Genomic DNA, 16,044 nt, shown 5'->3' with positions numbered 1-16,044 from the left:
CCCTGGAAGTGGGATAGGCCAACCTCACTACTGGAGGTTCCCACCCCCTGGAAGTGGGATAGGCCAACCTCACTACTGGAGGTTCCCACCCCCTGGAAGTGGGATAGGCCAACCTCACTACTGGAGGTTCCCACCCCCTGGAAGTGGGATAGGCCAACCTCACTACTGAAGGTTCCCACCCCCTGGAAGTGGGATAGGCCGACCTCACTACTGAAGGTTCCCACCCCCTGGAAGTGGGATAGGCTGACCTCACTACTGAAGGTTCCCACCCCCTGGAAGTGGGATAGGCTGACCTCACTACTGAAGGTTCCCACCCCCTGGAAGTGGGATAGGCTGACCTCACTACTGAAGGTTCCCACCCCCTGGAAGTGGGATAGGCTGACCTCACTACTGGAGGTTCCCACCCCCTGGAAGTGGGATAGGCTGACCTCACTACTGGAGGTTCCCACCCCCTGGAAGTGGGATTGGCTGACCTCTGGGGTAGATGTTCCCACCCTCTGGAAGTGGGATCAGCTGACCTCACTACTGGAGGTTCCCACCCCCTGGACATGAAATCGACCAACCTCCCCATTGGATGTGGGATTGGCCAGAAATTAGGTTGGCCAGAAGCAACCTTTGAGTTGATGGGGGTGTATGTCCATCAGCAGCAGAGATTAGGTTAGCTTTGATTTCCAGCAAACCCCCTGGAAGTTACAACATCTAAATTGTATCTACAAACCCTGTCCCAGAGCTCTCTTGGTTGGTTGCTGACATCTGCTTGGTCTCTTGCCCTCTTTCTCCTGAGCCCCATCTTCCCTTGAACCCCCCTTTGTCATCTTCTTCCTCTCAACATTCCCACTGCCTCCCCTTTTCCTTTTCCTTTTCTCCTGGGGTATATCCTCTAGTTCCTTTTCCTCACCACCCCTCCCACTGTCACCAGAGTGCTCTGCATCTCCACCAGTTTTTTTCCCAGAGCCTCCCTGTTCCTCTGAGTCACCAGAATTTTGCACCAACCTTGCAATTACCACCCCCACTGCAGCCATAACATCTTTTCCTCTGCTGATATCAAGCTTAGAGTCCAGCAAGAAACCCAGATTAGCAACTTCTGGGTCATCCTCTTCTACTTCCTGTGCCCTCTTACACTCCCTCCACAACATACCAAATCCAAGTACCACAGGAAGACCTTTCACCCTGGAAGTAAACCTCTGGGATTGCAATTGACCCAGTGCCTTCCAGAAGGAACCCCCATTGGCATGGATCTCTTGAGGCAGATACTGGGCACTCCAAGTCCATGATGCCCATTCAGGCAACCCTACCCTGGGTTCCATATCAGGTTCCTGTGTGATATGTTTGTTAGCCTAGTCTTTGATGCAAGATTGGCACTTACTGTCTCTGGTAAGGCATATACAAGATCAATGAGATCCTGGTACCTGGGCATGATGGAAAGGGTCTTTAAAAATTTCATCTGGTCCCCATTGGCATGCCAAGCAGGACTGGAGTCATGAGGGGTATTTTGAGATGAGGAGGCCCCAGAGTCAAGCCTATCTTCCTGGACAACCAGAGTTACCTTGGATGGCCTTTCCCCACCAGTTTCCAACTCTGCCTCTGAGTCTGATGCTCCAGCCACTCCACTGGGCTCCCCCCCGGCTTCATCATCATCATCAGGGCTCACCCACACTCTTTTTTTCCCACTGGTTTTCCAGTTAAAGGGCCTTCCCAAAGGCTTGTTGTCCTTTTTGCAATTGATAAATGAAATGATCACCTTGTCCTCATTCTCTAGGGAATGCCAATGATTCCAAAGCAACCTAAGGTCAGCCTTGGTCCATTTTGAAGGATCCTTCATCACAAATCCATCTGGGATGGATGTTGAATCCAACTGAAAATGCATGGGGGGATCAAGACCATACCATAGGCTGCTTGGAAGACAGCTCTAGCCAAACTCTGCTGGGCCTTCAGCTTCTGCCCAGTAAAAGCTGGCACCTGGGGGTTTCCTTCATCATCCAGGGCTATTTCCACTGCTTGCTTCTTGTCATTCAAATCTTCTTCACCTAAGAATGGGATCAAACTAGGTACATATCTTGATAGACAATGCTCCTTACCAGGTTCAGTCAGAAGATAATCTGTTAACATTTGCTCCCCTTTCAGCACCCAATCCTTGGTGGGCTCCAAAGACACAGAGAAGGCCTTCTTGCCATCTGGGGGTGCTGTCTCCAAAATACATCTCTTTGTGAGCATTGGATAGACCAGGGGAAGGGGGACTTACATAGCCATCTTGATCTGAGCATCTGGGGTCTCATGGGAAGCAAACATTACTACATGCACCCCCATGGTGCTCCAAAGTGTTTCTGTGAACTCTTTAGCCATGCTGTGGAAGTTTTGTCTCCAGTACCTGTGATTTTGAAAGGTTAGGGTAAGGCCTGCAAAGCAGGGGGGCACCTATGATTCATGAGTCCCTTTGGGAGCACCCAACATATTCCACTTCTCAGCAGCCCTCCCAGCTTCAGCTTTTTTATCATTGGAAACAGACTCCCACCACTGTTGGATGATTTTGGTCCTCTGGCCTATGGTATCAGGGTCCTTGGTATCCCTCCTCTCCCTATCATAGGCATCCATGTCCTCCTTGAAGAGCTGCTGACCTGCAGTAAATTCAGTAAAGGGTTTTCTGTAGTCACCTGCCTTCAAAGGTCTCATTCTCTCCTCTCTGGCATCCTCACCCCCACCAGTCTCTTCCTTCCTCTTTTCTGCTACAGCCAGGATGTGCTGGATGATGTTCTCCTCATCATCTTGGTCATTGGGGTCCAGTTCTGGAAGAAACTTCCTTCTGATGGCCTAGATAAGCTTGAGATATGTTAAACTTGATAAAACTATTATCATACCACTCTCAAATTCTGTGGCAATGCCACAGATCCCTCAGATGCATGCTGAAGGATCTTGGACTTCACCTGGGCCAGGATCTCAGCCCTGAGGTCAGAATTTCCTTGGGCATCTTTGAACTTGCCTACATAGGAAGACAGGAGATCAGAGTAGACTTCAGACCAGTCAGCCATTTTGTCAAATCACAGGGAGGTGAATAAGGCAGTAGAGGATTTGTGGAGTGCAGTGGCAAGATGAAAATTTTAGGCCCTTCCTAATTTAGGCAGGAGGTTAAAAATGTTGGCTGTTGCCAGCCATCACTCATTCAGGGAAACTACCATGTTGAGATGTTTGTTTTGACATATTTGCTTTTCACTCCGAACCAGATACCAAGTTCCAAGACAACAGTAGACCAAAATATACCCCTGTTCTAAATACAATCCATTTCTTTACCTTGGAACATCAACCTGGCCTTTTTGGCAAAGTCACCCCACAACCCCATCTGCATATTAGCATAAGCTTCCATCCCTGGCTCAGTGGATTGCCCTGCCCTTTCCTCCCATATGTTTCTCTGGAACTCAAACCATAAGGTGGTCCAAAGCATCTCATGCCTGACCAATGACAATTCTTCTTTCCATCTGTCCCTTCTTGCCCTGGCTTTGAGCCAATTGATCCTATAAACTGCCATGCAATTTATTAGTAATATGTCTCCATACAGTATTCACACTTACACTCTTCCATCAAGCCCCCACTGTCCACATTCCTCTGACCCTGTCACCTTCCATCATCCAAAACCATGCCATTTTACTGGTCCCTTGACCAAACCTGTTCTCCTCTGTCACCTCTTTACTCACTGCAAGGTCCTGAGGAAGAATTTCCTGGTATTTTTCTCTGATGCTAACATTAGGTTCCAGTTGAAGAATGGCCTGCCTAGACCTTTGATAACTTCTGACATGCTTGTTTATTCTGGACACCACATTTTGGATCTCCTTCTTGGTTCTGGTACCCTCCCTGGTGGAATTTGCATTCTGAAAATTCTGCCAATATAACATTGCCTTGTTGCCCAGGTCAGTGTGAAGCCCCTCTAAACAATCATTAGCTTGCCCAATCCTGAGTTCCATTTCTTCTTTGAGAAGGGCATGAATGCCAAGCTCTGTCAGTTTGGCTGCTCCAATGGATGAGGGCATCCATATACTCATGACTTCAGCAGCCAAGTCTCCTTCCTCTTCTGCAGCCTCCCAGTCCTCCTCTCCATCTTCCCAGAACTCCCCTTCATCTTCCACTTCTTCATGCCCAAGGAATGCTGGATCATCCTGGGAAATGAAAACATCATCTACCTCCAAACCTTCAAGAAAGGCTTGTCCCTTGCCATTGAATTTCTCAATTCTGGCAGAAAGTCTCTGTCTCTTCTCAGAGACTTTGACTTCTTGTCTTGTAGACATGAGACTGGGAAGCTGATGGAGCTCAGATCTTAGCTGGTCTCTGCAGGAGGTCTGGTTAGCAAGCTATCACCTCAGGGAACAACAGTCCTTACTGTGCATCCTCTATGCTGATTCCTTCTGCAAGCCAAGCCACAGAACCAAGGTTTCCTGAGGATGAAGGTGGATTTTTCATGAGCTTTAACTGCACTTCACCCATGGTAGGGGCTACAGATCATCAGACAGGCCCATGGTTGGGATAAACTGACTGACCTTTGTCCCCTTTCAACAAATAAATTTCTAGGGCCACCCCTCAATCTGCCTCTGCCTCTACAGCATCTGATTCCCATCCTGTAACCTTACTAGGGTCTAGGACAGCTGTCAACTGCTCATATGCCTGATTCATTTCCTCCAGACACTTGTTTGAAGTCTTGTATTTTTTTAGCAGTGAAGGGACTGAGAAGAACAGTGTAAACTCTCTTCTCTTTGAAGAGGAGATCTCTCACCTATGCCCACAATTTTTTTCCAGTTAGAATCTCTCATATGATCATCATACACCTCTTGTCTGTGGGCTTGAGTCATAGACCTTGCAGTTGGAGAGATCTTATTGAATGGAGCCCACAATGTCTCCAAAATTTTACCATCCAGGTGGCCAGCACCCTTGACAAAGTTGAGGCTATATCTTGGAAAGCGAGAGAGTTTGTGGGCAGCCAGATGAAACTTCCCCACAGCAGGAATGATTTGGAGACCAGGTGGAAGAGTGAGAGAGCAGCTGGACTTTACCTGACTCCAGAAGTTGATACTCCATTGGCACCCTACATCATAAATGACAAGGGCCTTTTGGATGCTTTGGGAATGGTAATCAAGAGCATTGCAGATGGAGTAGTCAGTGTTCATATACCTGGCCCAAAGTGAGCTCCAATGCATCCATTCTGCCTGACAAGCCAACTCACCTTTCCCCTTTTTGAAAATCCACCACAGAATGGGGAAAAAAGCAACCATGTCTTGCACAGGCTGTTGCACCAATGCCAGTGGACCAGAGATTGGACTTGTTGATATTGGCAGCATTGATTGCCCTGTGATTGCTGCAGGTGGATCTCTAACAGTATGGCAGGTCTTTTATATTCCAGGGCCTTCAAGCCTCCAATTACTTACCTCCTTGTTATCCAAAGACTGCTGGAGATGAGTCTGATAGGGTGCCTCAGAAACCATGTAGCCTTTTCCATCTGATAATGACACATCCAGCTCTGGCTTGTTCATTTTCATATGCTGTGCAGTGAAGTTGCCATCCATCACATATTGCCTCATCACAGTGTCACTGAAGGGGGTTAGAAATGGAATGCCTATGGATTAAAGGCCCCTTACCTGCTGTAGCAAGTTCTCCAATCTGGAGGTAAATTAATACCTGGTTGTGGGCAAGCAGGGCAAAAGAGTGCAAGTCCTCCCTGCCCAGGATCTTGCTCAGAATCATGACCAAACCCAAACCATTTCCTATGTTTCAAATCCCTCCACAGTTGGGACACCCACATCAGCTCTTGGTACCGGTCCTGAATGGAGAGGAAAGTATTAATGCAAGCCACTCAATGGGGAATAGCACTCAACTGGTACCCTGTCAGGAAAAGCATTATTGGTGAACCTCTTCAGCTTCTGATAGAAACTCATAGCTGAGGTCTTGCACTCCAAAGCATCAATAAGAAAGTGATTGAGGACATCAAAGGTGAAAGCAGTTCTAGGGCTTTGTTATGCTGGCTGGAAAGAGTCTTTCCCTGAGTAAATGAAGGTGCCAGTCTGTGGAATCAGATCCAGGGCAGCTGCACCAGCAAAACTCATGGGTGAAAATTCCTTCACTGTGCATGATGGTCATTTGTGACTGAGATGACCTCCTGGCACCAAATGTTATCAGAAGACTGCAGGAAATGAATGCCACTGACCTGTAATTGGGCAGCCCTTCCCCAGAAAGGTAGCCCAAATCCTCTGGATCTGTATTGGGCATGGGAATCACCTCATTGCAAGGGCATGGACCACCCCCATGGCCAATGTGCCAAAGGAATCCAAGTTCCATCAAGGAAGCAGTCTGGTAATGGGTACCATTCCACTTTTGTACCTTGTGGAAGGGGAGATTTTGGTGAGCTTCCACAGCACAGGGGCCACACCAGGCATGCATGCCTGAGCAGGACATGCACCAGATACTTCCTTCTGCCTGTCTGCACTGCTCACATATCCCTGCCTTAGCCAGCTGCTCTCCTTCCAGAATGACTTTGATATAATCTGTTCTCCAAGGCAGCCATTCTCTCATAAAGTCATTCTGACTCTGTTGAAATTTTATTTAGCCCATGTACCACTAAGTAAGACTACTTACCTTGGTGACCCTCCTGCTGGTCAGGGCATCATCCCCTTCATTCCAGTCTGAGCCAGGAATCTCAAGGGAGTCTGGGAAGTCAGAAAAATTGACAATTTGGGAGGCTATAGTCCTTGGGGCTTCTTGGAGTCAAAGGTCCACTCTGAGAGGGGAGGTACAGGTGCCTGGCATCAACTTCCTTGTATGTAAGCTTTCCTCTCCTGGTCCTGGTTGGTTCAAGGCACATATAATGAACTTTGGCCAGACCATTTTCCCAGCACCTTGTACTTTCTCCTATGCATGTGAAAAGCAGATGATGGTAGAAAACTAAGAGGAGTTGGGAACTGCTGAAAAACTACACATGGCCTAAAAAATTCATTGGGCAAATAGAACACAACAAGATGCAGAACCACAGGAGGGAGGTTTAGTTGTGGCTAAGAACAGAAGACATAATGTCCCTCTGGACAGCCCAGGTAGGCCTGGTGACCTGGAGTCTGTCATGCACCCTGTCCTTCATGTAGTGGACAATGGCAATCCTTTCACCCCTTCCCCACTTTGGAACTGAATGTGAGAGAATTTTTCCAGCCAAGAAAATCATGGTGCCTGGTAAATACAAAATCTTTGCCCCCAAGTCTGGCACCAAGAAATTAGCATCATGGGAGCCCAAGCTGACCAACAAATCCAAAAGGGTGGGGGCAGAGCCAGCATCTTCATGGAGAGGAGTTTCCTGGTTGACAATGACATTGATGTTGGTATAGACAGATGGCCAGTCCAAGGGATCCTCATTCAGCACACTGCCAGTCTTTGCAGAGACAACTTCTGAGCCAGCCCTGGCAAGGTCAGGCAAAGTGACCATTGTAATGTCACTCCAGAACTTTTCAACATGGGCAATCTGCTGGAGCCATTTTCTTGTAGCTTTCCTCTTGAGGGAAGCACTTTGGTGCAGATTGTCCACAAGCCTCCTCAGGGATCTCAGTGACAGTTTAACAGATGAGAGGGAGTAGCCAACATGGTGAGCCTGCATGAAGGTGGCTGGAGACATGGAGATCCTGCCATGGCCATAGATGGGAGAGTCCACAGGTTGATGTTGATGACCATAACATTTGTTAACCTTGGACAGGTCCTTGGGCTTGTGCTTGGACTTTGACCTGAGGGAGTCCTTGATGGAGAGGTGAAGTTCACTGAGAAGTTGCTGTATGAAAAGAGGTGAAAGAAAGGCCAATAGAGAGGGAAAACACACAATCCTTGCACCATGGATGATTCCTGGCAAATACCATACCAGGAGCCTGCCATGCCTATTGAGAACTGTGGCTGGAGCATCCAGAGAGCCAATGTTGGGGTGTTCAAAATAGATAAACATGTCCTTGGCAGTGGGCAAAGGATCCACAAACTGATCAACATCCCAATCAACCACATCTGCAAGGAGTGAGAGGTGAATTGTTTTGGATGGGAGAGTCACCCTACAGGGATTCAAGATTGCATGTGAAATGACAGCAGCAGCCAATCTGACTTCCAGGGAAGTGATAGCATCATCAAGAAGATCAGGTTGTTGGAGGGTTGCCTGGGCATTGGCCAAGAGGGAGAGGGCTTGGAGTCTATGAAGATGTCACCAGAAGGTTTGGAGATAGGAAGAGGCAGGGAGCTGACCTGGGCTTGGTGAGGTGGTCCCTTGTGAGAACAGTGCCAGATGAGAAGTTGGGGTTGGCCCCAAATGCAGTCTTAAGCATGGAAGCAACAGTAGCAGTCAAAGACATTTGGAGATCCATGAGGGGAACTGGGTTGGATTGAGGAAGGAAGGAAGGTGGAGAATGAAAAAATTGAAGGGTGGGAAAGACATAGAAAGTTCCAGAAAGATTTGAATGAGGGAAGGCATTGTCACTTGAGGCCCCAGGGTATTATCAGTGTCCATCAAATAGTATTTATTATCTGATCCAGAAGTTGCTCAGTCTCCAGGTGTAACCTTCCCTCATGAAGGCACTCCCTGGCACCTGGTTTGTGGTAGTGACCAGGCTCTGGTTCTGCCAATTATGAATAGTCCTGAGGGCTTGAACATAATTGTAGAATTGGATTGGGGTGCTGCAGATATGCAGTGAATGCAATATGAACATAAAACCCCAGTGCCACCAGTGAAATGAAGAATACAATTGTTTCCAGCAACTACACCTCTGTCAGAGAATAAGTAGGGCTTCCAAAAGAAAAAGGTAGATGAACAGACCTGGTAACTAAAATATCTCATTGATACCTGTGGGCCAGCCTCCTGCTTCCCTGAACAAAATGGCCACTGACCTCATTAGAGGACTCCAAATTGTGAAATAATTCACTAGACACATCTTCTGGAATCTGATCAACTCCAGGCAGGTACGCTCCTATGCATGGTGCTCTGCCATGTGTTTAGTAAAATGGTACCTTGAAGCCTTTGTCTCTAGGTCCATAGTACCAGCACCACACTACTGGTACTTGATACCCAATTTTTAATTTAGCAGGGAAAAGGTACTAATACATTACAGGGAGATGTTTACAGTAGACAGTGGGCAAAAAGACTTCACAACTTGGAAAAATGTATGTACTTAAAAGACTCAGAAGACTTGCAAAAAGATCAACAACATAAATTTGTATTAGGGTTAGGGGAAGAAGACTTGCAAAAAAGAAATCAATCCTATACCTCCAATTAGGCAATTTGCATTAGGGTTAGGGTTAGAGCAGTGATGGGTCAAAAAGATTTGACAGAGAACTGACATCCCCATATTTAACGAAAGACAATCAATTCTGATATTCTGCTACTTATGTATCTAAGTTACATTGCACAAAATACACATGCAGAAAAAGTTCCAAGTGGAACTGAGACTTCCCTGCATCCCAGAGGGGGCCCTCCCCTAGGAGTACAGTTACATCTCCAGAGAAAATGTCCTCAAATGCAACCAAAAACCCCCCAAAAGCGCAGTAGCCTTTAAACTAGAGTCAGTTCCTTCAATGACCAACAGTAGACACATACCTGGGGTAAAAGATGCCAAAAGCACAACAGTAGTAAAAAATCTAGTGAAGGTGATCAATTGCAAAGTAAAGGAAATGAAAATGAGCTTAACTTACCTTGTATCACAAACAAAGGCACAACTCATGGAAACTAATAGTAATCCCCCAGTACCCTAAGTAGAGAAGCTGGCCCACATGAGTGGGCACAGATGAAAATCCCCCAGATCCCAAGTTGCTAGCCCACATGAGTGGGCATAGATGAAAACCCCCAGAACCTCATAGATAAAAAAAATCCCCCAGAACCCACAAGGTTCCCCAGTCAGATGTCATGCTGGCCAGGCACAACAGATGACTGAGGGACTTCCCTCCCCTGTCCAGTGCCTGCAGTACACTTTCAAGGGGGAGGGAATCTGCAAAGACAAGGAGGATCAGAAAAAGAAGAAAAAAAGAAGAACCTTGGAAACAAAATTGTGACGAGGGACTTGTGGGTTGACAAGGAGGGTCGAGAGAGGTGGGAGGGAGCATCGAGAGGGAGGGAGCATCGAGGGGGGAGGGAAAGTGACAAAGGTGTGGTGTCAGCATGCATGCCAGGTTTATAAGGGAACATGTTGTTTGTGTTTATTTGCTGTGCCATTGAATGCTATTGGTAAATTCTGTCAGTTGTGAGTGAATTAGCCACCAGCTGTTGTGCCAGATATTCACTCCTGTGCAACAGGTACTGGATATTTGGTCCCATACTACAGGTATTTGGTCCTGTACCTGACATCTGGTACAGGTACTGGATATTTGGTCCTGTACCTGATATTTGGTCCTGCCAGGACTGAATATGTACCCAATATACCAAGATTGCTGACCAACCAATTGCAGGCAGGGCTCTCAGCTGCCCATTGTGATTGTGAAATCATGTGTCATGTGTCACCATTCAGTATTAAGCAGAATGGCTGCTGATCTAGCACAAATCTCCTAATCAACTTATCATTATTATTGACAAGTGATGCCCTAATACATAGCTATTGTATATTGTACTTGGTATGCAAAATTGGTGACTGCACAACCAAATGTCACTTGCCATCTGGATCACTGGAGTTACATACAATTTGTTTGATCACTTGCTGAGGGCCAGTGACATGTGTCACTGCAGAGCAGAATTACTGATGTTAATTTGGATCAATTAATATTGATTACCATATACTGGTTCTGCTACTAATCTGCAAAACTACCTGAGGGGCTGTACTGAAAGAGTGATGTGTCACATTGTGACACAGTCACTGCACAGGGTCCACATTGGGCATTCAGTTCCTTAGTCATGTCACTTATCCCCTGAACTATCCCCATGTGTGTCTGGGCTGCTGGAGTAAAGACTGCATGTAACAGGATCCCCTCAGACGAGATAATAACCATGTTTTGGTAATAATCTGCATAGTTACTATTGCCAGTAGGAATTACATATGAATGAATACAGTTTTTGTGAGCAAAGATTGGTGGATCTGCAATATGGGTACAGGCACAATTTGACTTCAATGAGCCTGAAATACCAGGGCTGCCACCAACATACTCATTTGATGTCAGCTCTACTGTGACATCGGCTATCCCATCAGGCCCAGCATCTGATGCATTCAGTTGCCCAGTGACTCAATCACTTGTCCCCCATGTTCACTGGAGCAAAGACTGCATGTAGCACTAGTAGGACCAGTTAATAACCATTTTTGGTAATAATGTACATAGTTTCTATTGCTAGTAGGAGTTACATATGGATGAACACAGTTTTTTGTGAATGAAGATGATTGGTGGATCAAAATTACTGGTACAGGCACAATGTGATTTGAATGAGCCAAAGTACCAGGCTGCCGCCAATCAGCATTTGACATCAGCCCCACCAGCTGTCCCATCAACCCAGCATCTGACCTTCAGTTCTGCAATCATGTTGCTTATCCCATGACCCCTGTTCACCTGTCATGTGACCTCACCAAACATGCCACAACAGTCTGAGCAGCTGCACCCAAGCTTCATAAATACTGTTTCCCTTTCGACTGTCCCCCTCCCTCTGCTTGCCACCTTTCCATGCCAAAAAAGCTGCATGCTCTCAGTGCTGTGTTCCCCCCCCCTCACCCTCTTCCCCTCCCCCTTCTCCAAACCAAAAAAAAGGTACATGATTTCCTTCTCCACATCCTTTCACTAATCTTTTTTGTTTTCATCTAGCTTCATAATTCTTGGGTGTTGGTGCCTTCCCCCCCCTCTCCTCAGCACTGTCCACCCAAAAACAAAAGTACATGTGATTTTTTAGTTCTTTTTCAGGTGCATCTCCCCCCCTACTCACCACTTTTCTTCCATCTAGCTTCATTGTCTCCCCCCTTCCTCCCACCCACTCTGTCCAAGCCAAAACAAGGTATGTAAGTTCTAAGCTGCCTCTCACATTTATCCTAGCTCACTGACAGGTCTTCTTAGCTGCTCCCTCCCTCTCCCACCACCCTCCATGTCATACACAAAATAAAGTAAGTCATCCTACCTACTTTGCCCCTGTCTTCCTTGTCTAGAAGTGTATGCACTTATGTATCTATATGTATGTAACCACATAATAATCGTTCAATCTAATATACATGTTTATATTGATGATTCTGTTCCTTGTTCCATTATATTCCCAGTCAGCTGGGGTTTACCCATGTTCTGTCGTTGTCTCCCTCCCCTGAGTAATCTGGTTGCGTGGTACTGACCTTGTGCTGCTAGACTACTGTGGCAAGGACAAAGCAAACTTCCAAGAGGAATGTTGGTGACAAGCCTGGCAGAGTCTCTCTGGTCAATTTACAAGCCAAGGAGCAACAAGCTGCCCAGGCTGCCAATGCCAATGCCATCAGGGCTCCACTTCAAGTCAAGAAGAGGAGGATAAGGAATTCTGTGAGTTTACTCTTTCCTCTGATCATGATATTCATATCTTCATTTCAGTTCCTGTCTCATGTGTAGGGATGGGGGCACTTTATGGGAGTGTGATGTCATGGGCTGCTGGAGGGCGGTCTGCAACAAGTGTCTGGTGGTTCCAGAGGATTCCCTTCAACAGATCACCCAGCCTGGTGTCTCCTTTAGGTATGTTCACCCACCACCCTATTTCATCACCTCAAGTCCTTTTGTTTCTCCTCAGGTGTGTCAGTTGTCATTGGAAGAGGACCAGACATGGAACTCCTCAGCCCTACTATGTAGGTCCATCCAAACTTCCCCCATCCAGCCTAACTCCAAATACAGGGCTTCTATCTGGGTGATGAGCAGTGTCCTCAGCAAGCCCCCTGCTGTCATGGGCACATTCCAGCATGCCACCACCTCTGAAGTGGCTACCCTTTCCACAGCCATCATCCACCTTCACCTGGATGGCTTGACCCTGGACCCTGACCCAGTCCATATCATCCAATCCATGATACAAGGGTAATTTCAAACAAGAGGGCACTTACAATTTTGCACAGTTGCCTTATGACTCAGGAACCTCAGGAGTCTAGGGCTGCCTATGAAACTGCAGCTGAAGTGCTCTCTTCCTTCCTGGCCCCTTATGGAAGGGTGGTTCTCTTCTTCACTACCCACAGTGAAGAACAAAGTGGGGATCTCTTTGCCTGGAAGTAGGGATGGGCAGGTATTTGTCTCAAGGGTCTTTGAGGTGAGTCACCATTTCTCAATCTTTACTCTCACCTCACCATCTCCAGGTTTTAGAGGCTCTCCTCACACCCCTCTCCAAGGTTGTTGAGGGAGGTGACCTCATCTTCCTGGTGTGTGGATATCTGGTCAAGCATCAGGAGAGTTTTGCAAGACCTCAAGTCAGCCATGAACCAGTAAGTGTCCTCTCCATCTGAGCACTTATTTATCACTCATCACCATTCCAGCTTCAAGCCAAGGTCAATGCTCCTCTTTGATGCAGACAGGTTACTCCCTGTCAACACCATTCCTTTCCTCATGAGTGTTTTGGACCTTACCATCATCCAAGGCTTTCAACAGATGGATAAGACAGTCAAGGCTGCCCTCAAGGACTGTGGGGTGCTGGGTAGACACTCAAACATCATCCTCATGTTTTGGGGGTCTCAAGGAGGGAGGGTATTGGTGGAAAGGTACATTTGGACTGACAAGTTCATCAAACCTTGGGGTCAGAACTTGCCTGCTCAATGCCCTCAGTGTGGGAGCATACAAGAATGGCTGGCTGCTAGTGCTGATTCAACTTATTCCTATCAGTGCCAGTATCCTGATTGTGGGAAGGACTTGGAGGGGACTGCATTGCCACCCAAAACTTATACCATTTCTATGCCTCAAGGAGCCAAAAAATTACTAGATGGAAAAAAGTCATCTGCATGGTTGGTAGAAATCTTGTAAAATACATATACCTCCACAGTACATAAAAGATGGACTGTTTATAAAGAATGAATCCAATGATATGGCCCATACTGCAAGAATGTCCCATCTTTCCTAAGAAAATATGTTGAAAATTATAGAAGAAACAGATCCTTGTTTATTCTGGAGGTTTCATAGCTGATATGCATATATAATTTTGTATGTCTGCTGCATGCTTTGCTGATGCCAGGTTAGGCTTAAGTGAGGTTAGGGAGCTCACCCATGAAATGGTGATGTTGGCCAACACCCCTTCTAGGGAGCTCCCTCATGCTGAGGCCAGGTCAGCCACTGCCACTTCCAGGGGGCTGGGCCATGCTTAGGTGATGTCAGCTGACACCACTTCTAGGGGGCTCCCCCATGCTGAGGCTGCATTGGCTGATACCACTTCCAGGGGGCTCCCTCATGCTGAGGCTAGGCTGGCCAGCACCCCTCTCAGGGGGCTCACCCATCCAGGGCTGACATTGGTTAGTCCCACTTTCAGGGTGAATGTACACTTCAGGTGTCCCAGTTTCAGGACTTTGGTTGACTGAATTATGTGGTTCCTCCTTCACTTGTGCAGAATTGATGGGTCCTGGTCCCAGCTCTACCTTTCCAGAGCTGGAAGTCTCAGGTACAACCAACCCAGGGAATGAGACAACAAGAGTCTTTGGCTGGAGAACCTGGTTGACTGCAGTGATCCTCCATGGGTTGAAGTAACCAAGGCGGATGACAGACACCACTGGCTTCATGCTGCAATAGTCATCAGCAAAACTACAAGTTGCTTAATCTGACTTGATTACTTGGAATTTTGTTACCAAGTCAAAATAAGGTGTCAAGTCACTTAAGTGAATTAAGTAATTATGACTTGGACTGCTTGGGAGCTTGTGTACATTGAACATTTGAATAAGTACTTAAGCAGATTCCAGTCACCAAGGATTTAAGCATGCAAAGTATTGTCAATTTATTAAAATGGTTCAGGGTACTACACTGGTAGCATATGTAGTAAAGGGGGGGGGGGGGAATAGGACAGCTAAGAATGAGATTATGGAGGCATAGGAAAAACAGTCAAAAATCAGTGAGTCAAGATAAAAAGAATTGATAGCATGAAGCTGGCCAATAAGATCCCAGTGCTTCATAGAGTCGATGCATGAACAATGAAGCCAATAGCAGAGATGCCATATGGGGACTGAGGGTATTGGAGGTAGGGTTCAAGGTTGAGGGAGTTGTAGGTGATGGAGTTTATCACCTTTACCTTAGTTGTGGTTCACTGAGCACAGCATTACATAATCCAAAAGCGGACACTTAGCAGTTTATTTTTCCTTACTGCACCTTAGCTTCAACCAACTTGAAGTCTGAGGTGAGACTCATTCCATTCATTATATTGGAACACTTACTTACCTACCTACAGTATATTCCTTTCTATAGGTAGTTAATTATTACAGCTTCAACCAACTTGAAGTCTGAGTATATTCCTTTCTATAGACTTGACAATCCTGCAGCTCATCATCCTCCAAAAGGTTATGAGCTCTGCCTGTGAGTTCTAATCCTAGGAAAATTGAACACATCAAGTCTGGTACAAAGTGTCTACTATGTCTGGACCATCAGCATCCACTTCCAGCCCCTCAAAGGTTCCAGTCTCCACCTCAACAATAACCTCTACTACACCTTTGGGTAAAGCTACTCAAGCCTCCAGTTGACTCTATGACATACTGTCCCTTGAAGACAATGGTTTGAACTTCCAGATGTGGAAGTACTGAATCATGATGATCCTAGATGTCTGTGGACTTTGGGAGCTTGTAGAAGGAAAGTTGAGGGCACCTGATGCAGCAGCTGATCCAGTTGCATGCACAGACTGGCACTACAAGGATAAAGAAGCAAGGGCTCAAATCATGCTTACTCTAAAGGATGACCCACTTAGTGGTGTTCTGCATGCCATGATGGTGGCAGAAGTCTGGAGAAAGCTATGCAAGTGCTATGAAGGCAAAGGGAAACAAATGATAGCCCACCTTATTGGTGAACCATTTCACAGTACCCTAGCAGATGACATCTCAATGGAGATGCAGCTTAATGCCATGTGGCAGAAGGCAACAATCCTAAAGTCTCTTGGATGGCCCCTTGAAGACTCTCTTGTTACCATAGCCATGGCCA

General features: G+C 46.6%; 6 protein-coding genes across 6 annotated transcripts; 1 reads left to right on the top strand and 5 right to left on the bottom strand.

Annotated features, from left to right (window-relative positions):
* Positions 1-710: 710 nt before the first annotated feature.
* F5J12DRAFT_897957 (uncharacterized protein) lies at positions 711-2,214 on the bottom strand (the record flags this gene model as incomplete). Its single annotated transcript, XM_051748072.1, has 4 exons — positions 711-1,316; positions 1,367-1,833; positions 1,887-2,027; positions 2,079-2,214. The coding sequence occupies 4 exons, from the start codon at positions 2,212-2,214 to the stop codon at positions 711-713; spliced, it is 1,350 nt and encodes a 449-aa protein (XP_051595024.1).
* Positions 2,215-2,415: 201 nt separating this feature from the next.
* F5J12DRAFT_897956 (uncharacterized protein) lies at positions 2,416-5,912 on the bottom strand (the record flags this gene model as incomplete). Its single annotated transcript, XM_051748071.1, has 13 exons — positions 2,416-2,808; positions 2,856-2,977; positions 3,286-3,513; positions 3,564-3,603; positions 3,687-4,314; positions 4,367-4,478; positions 4,524-4,550; positions 4,614-4,706; positions 4,757-5,151; positions 5,204-5,349; positions 5,406-5,568; positions 5,616-5,797; positions 5,859-5,912. The coding sequence occupies 13 exons, from the start codon at positions 5,910-5,912 to the stop codon at positions 2,416-2,418; spliced, it is 2,583 nt and encodes an 860-aa protein (XP_051595023.1).
* A 349-nt stretch (positions 5,913-6,261) lies between these two features.
* On the bottom strand, positions 6,262-6,432 carry F5J12DRAFT_680170 (uncharacterized protein; the record flags this gene model as incomplete). The annotated part of the gene is made up of 1 exon (XM_051740234.1): positions 6,262-6,432. A coding segment is annotated over one exon (171 nt), but the record flags the coding sequence as incomplete, so codon positions are not given.
* A 580-nt stretch (positions 6,433-7,012) lies between these two features.
* F5J12DRAFT_897955 (uncharacterized protein) lies at positions 7,013-8,354 on the bottom strand (the record flags this gene model as incomplete). The annotated part of the gene is made up of 4 exons (XM_051748070.1): positions 7,013-7,780; positions 7,829-8,004; positions 8,053-8,183; positions 8,236-8,354. The coding sequence occupies 4 exons, from the start codon at positions 8,352-8,354 to the stop codon at positions 7,013-7,015; spliced, it is 1,194 nt and encodes a 397-aa protein (XP_051595021.1).
* A 3,265-nt stretch (positions 8,355-11,619) lies between these two features.
* On the top strand, positions 11,620-13,899 carry F5J12DRAFT_786684 (uncharacterized protein; the record flags this gene model as incomplete). The annotated part of the gene is made up of 11 exons (XM_051743498.1): positions 11,620-11,703; positions 11,758-11,824; positions 11,894-11,944; positions 12,004-12,050; positions 12,283-12,454; positions 12,499-12,636; positions 12,692-12,746; positions 12,793-12,969; positions 13,033-13,195; positions 13,242-13,367; positions 13,426-13,899. The coding sequence occupies 11 exons, from the start codon at positions 11,620-11,622 to the stop codon at positions 13,897-13,899; spliced, it is 1,554 nt and encodes a 517-aa protein (XP_051595020.1).
* Positions 13,900-14,243: 344 nt separating this feature from the next.
* Positions 14,244-14,645, bottom strand: F5J12DRAFT_786683 (uncharacterized protein; the record flags this gene model as incomplete). Its single annotated transcript, XM_051743497.1, has 1 exon — positions 14,244-14,645. The coding sequence occupies one exon, from the start codon at positions 14,643-14,645 to the stop codon at positions 14,244-14,246; it is 402 nt and encodes a 133-aa protein (XP_051595019.1).
* Positions 14,646-16,044: the final 1,399 nt, after the last annotated feature.

The sequence above is a fragment of the Pisolithus orientalis genome, assembly GCF_024613125.1.
Source record: "Pisolithus orientalis strain OTSU chromosome Unknown F5J12scaffold_63, whole genome shotgun sequence".
In the NCBI taxonomy this organism is placed as follows: domain Eukaryota; kingdom Fungi; phylum Basidiomycota; class Agaricomycetes; order Boletales; family Pisolithaceae; genus Pisolithus; species Pisolithus orientalis.
Note: the sequence above shows the minus strand (reverse complement) of the source record. Positions and strands in the feature narration are given on the sequence as shown.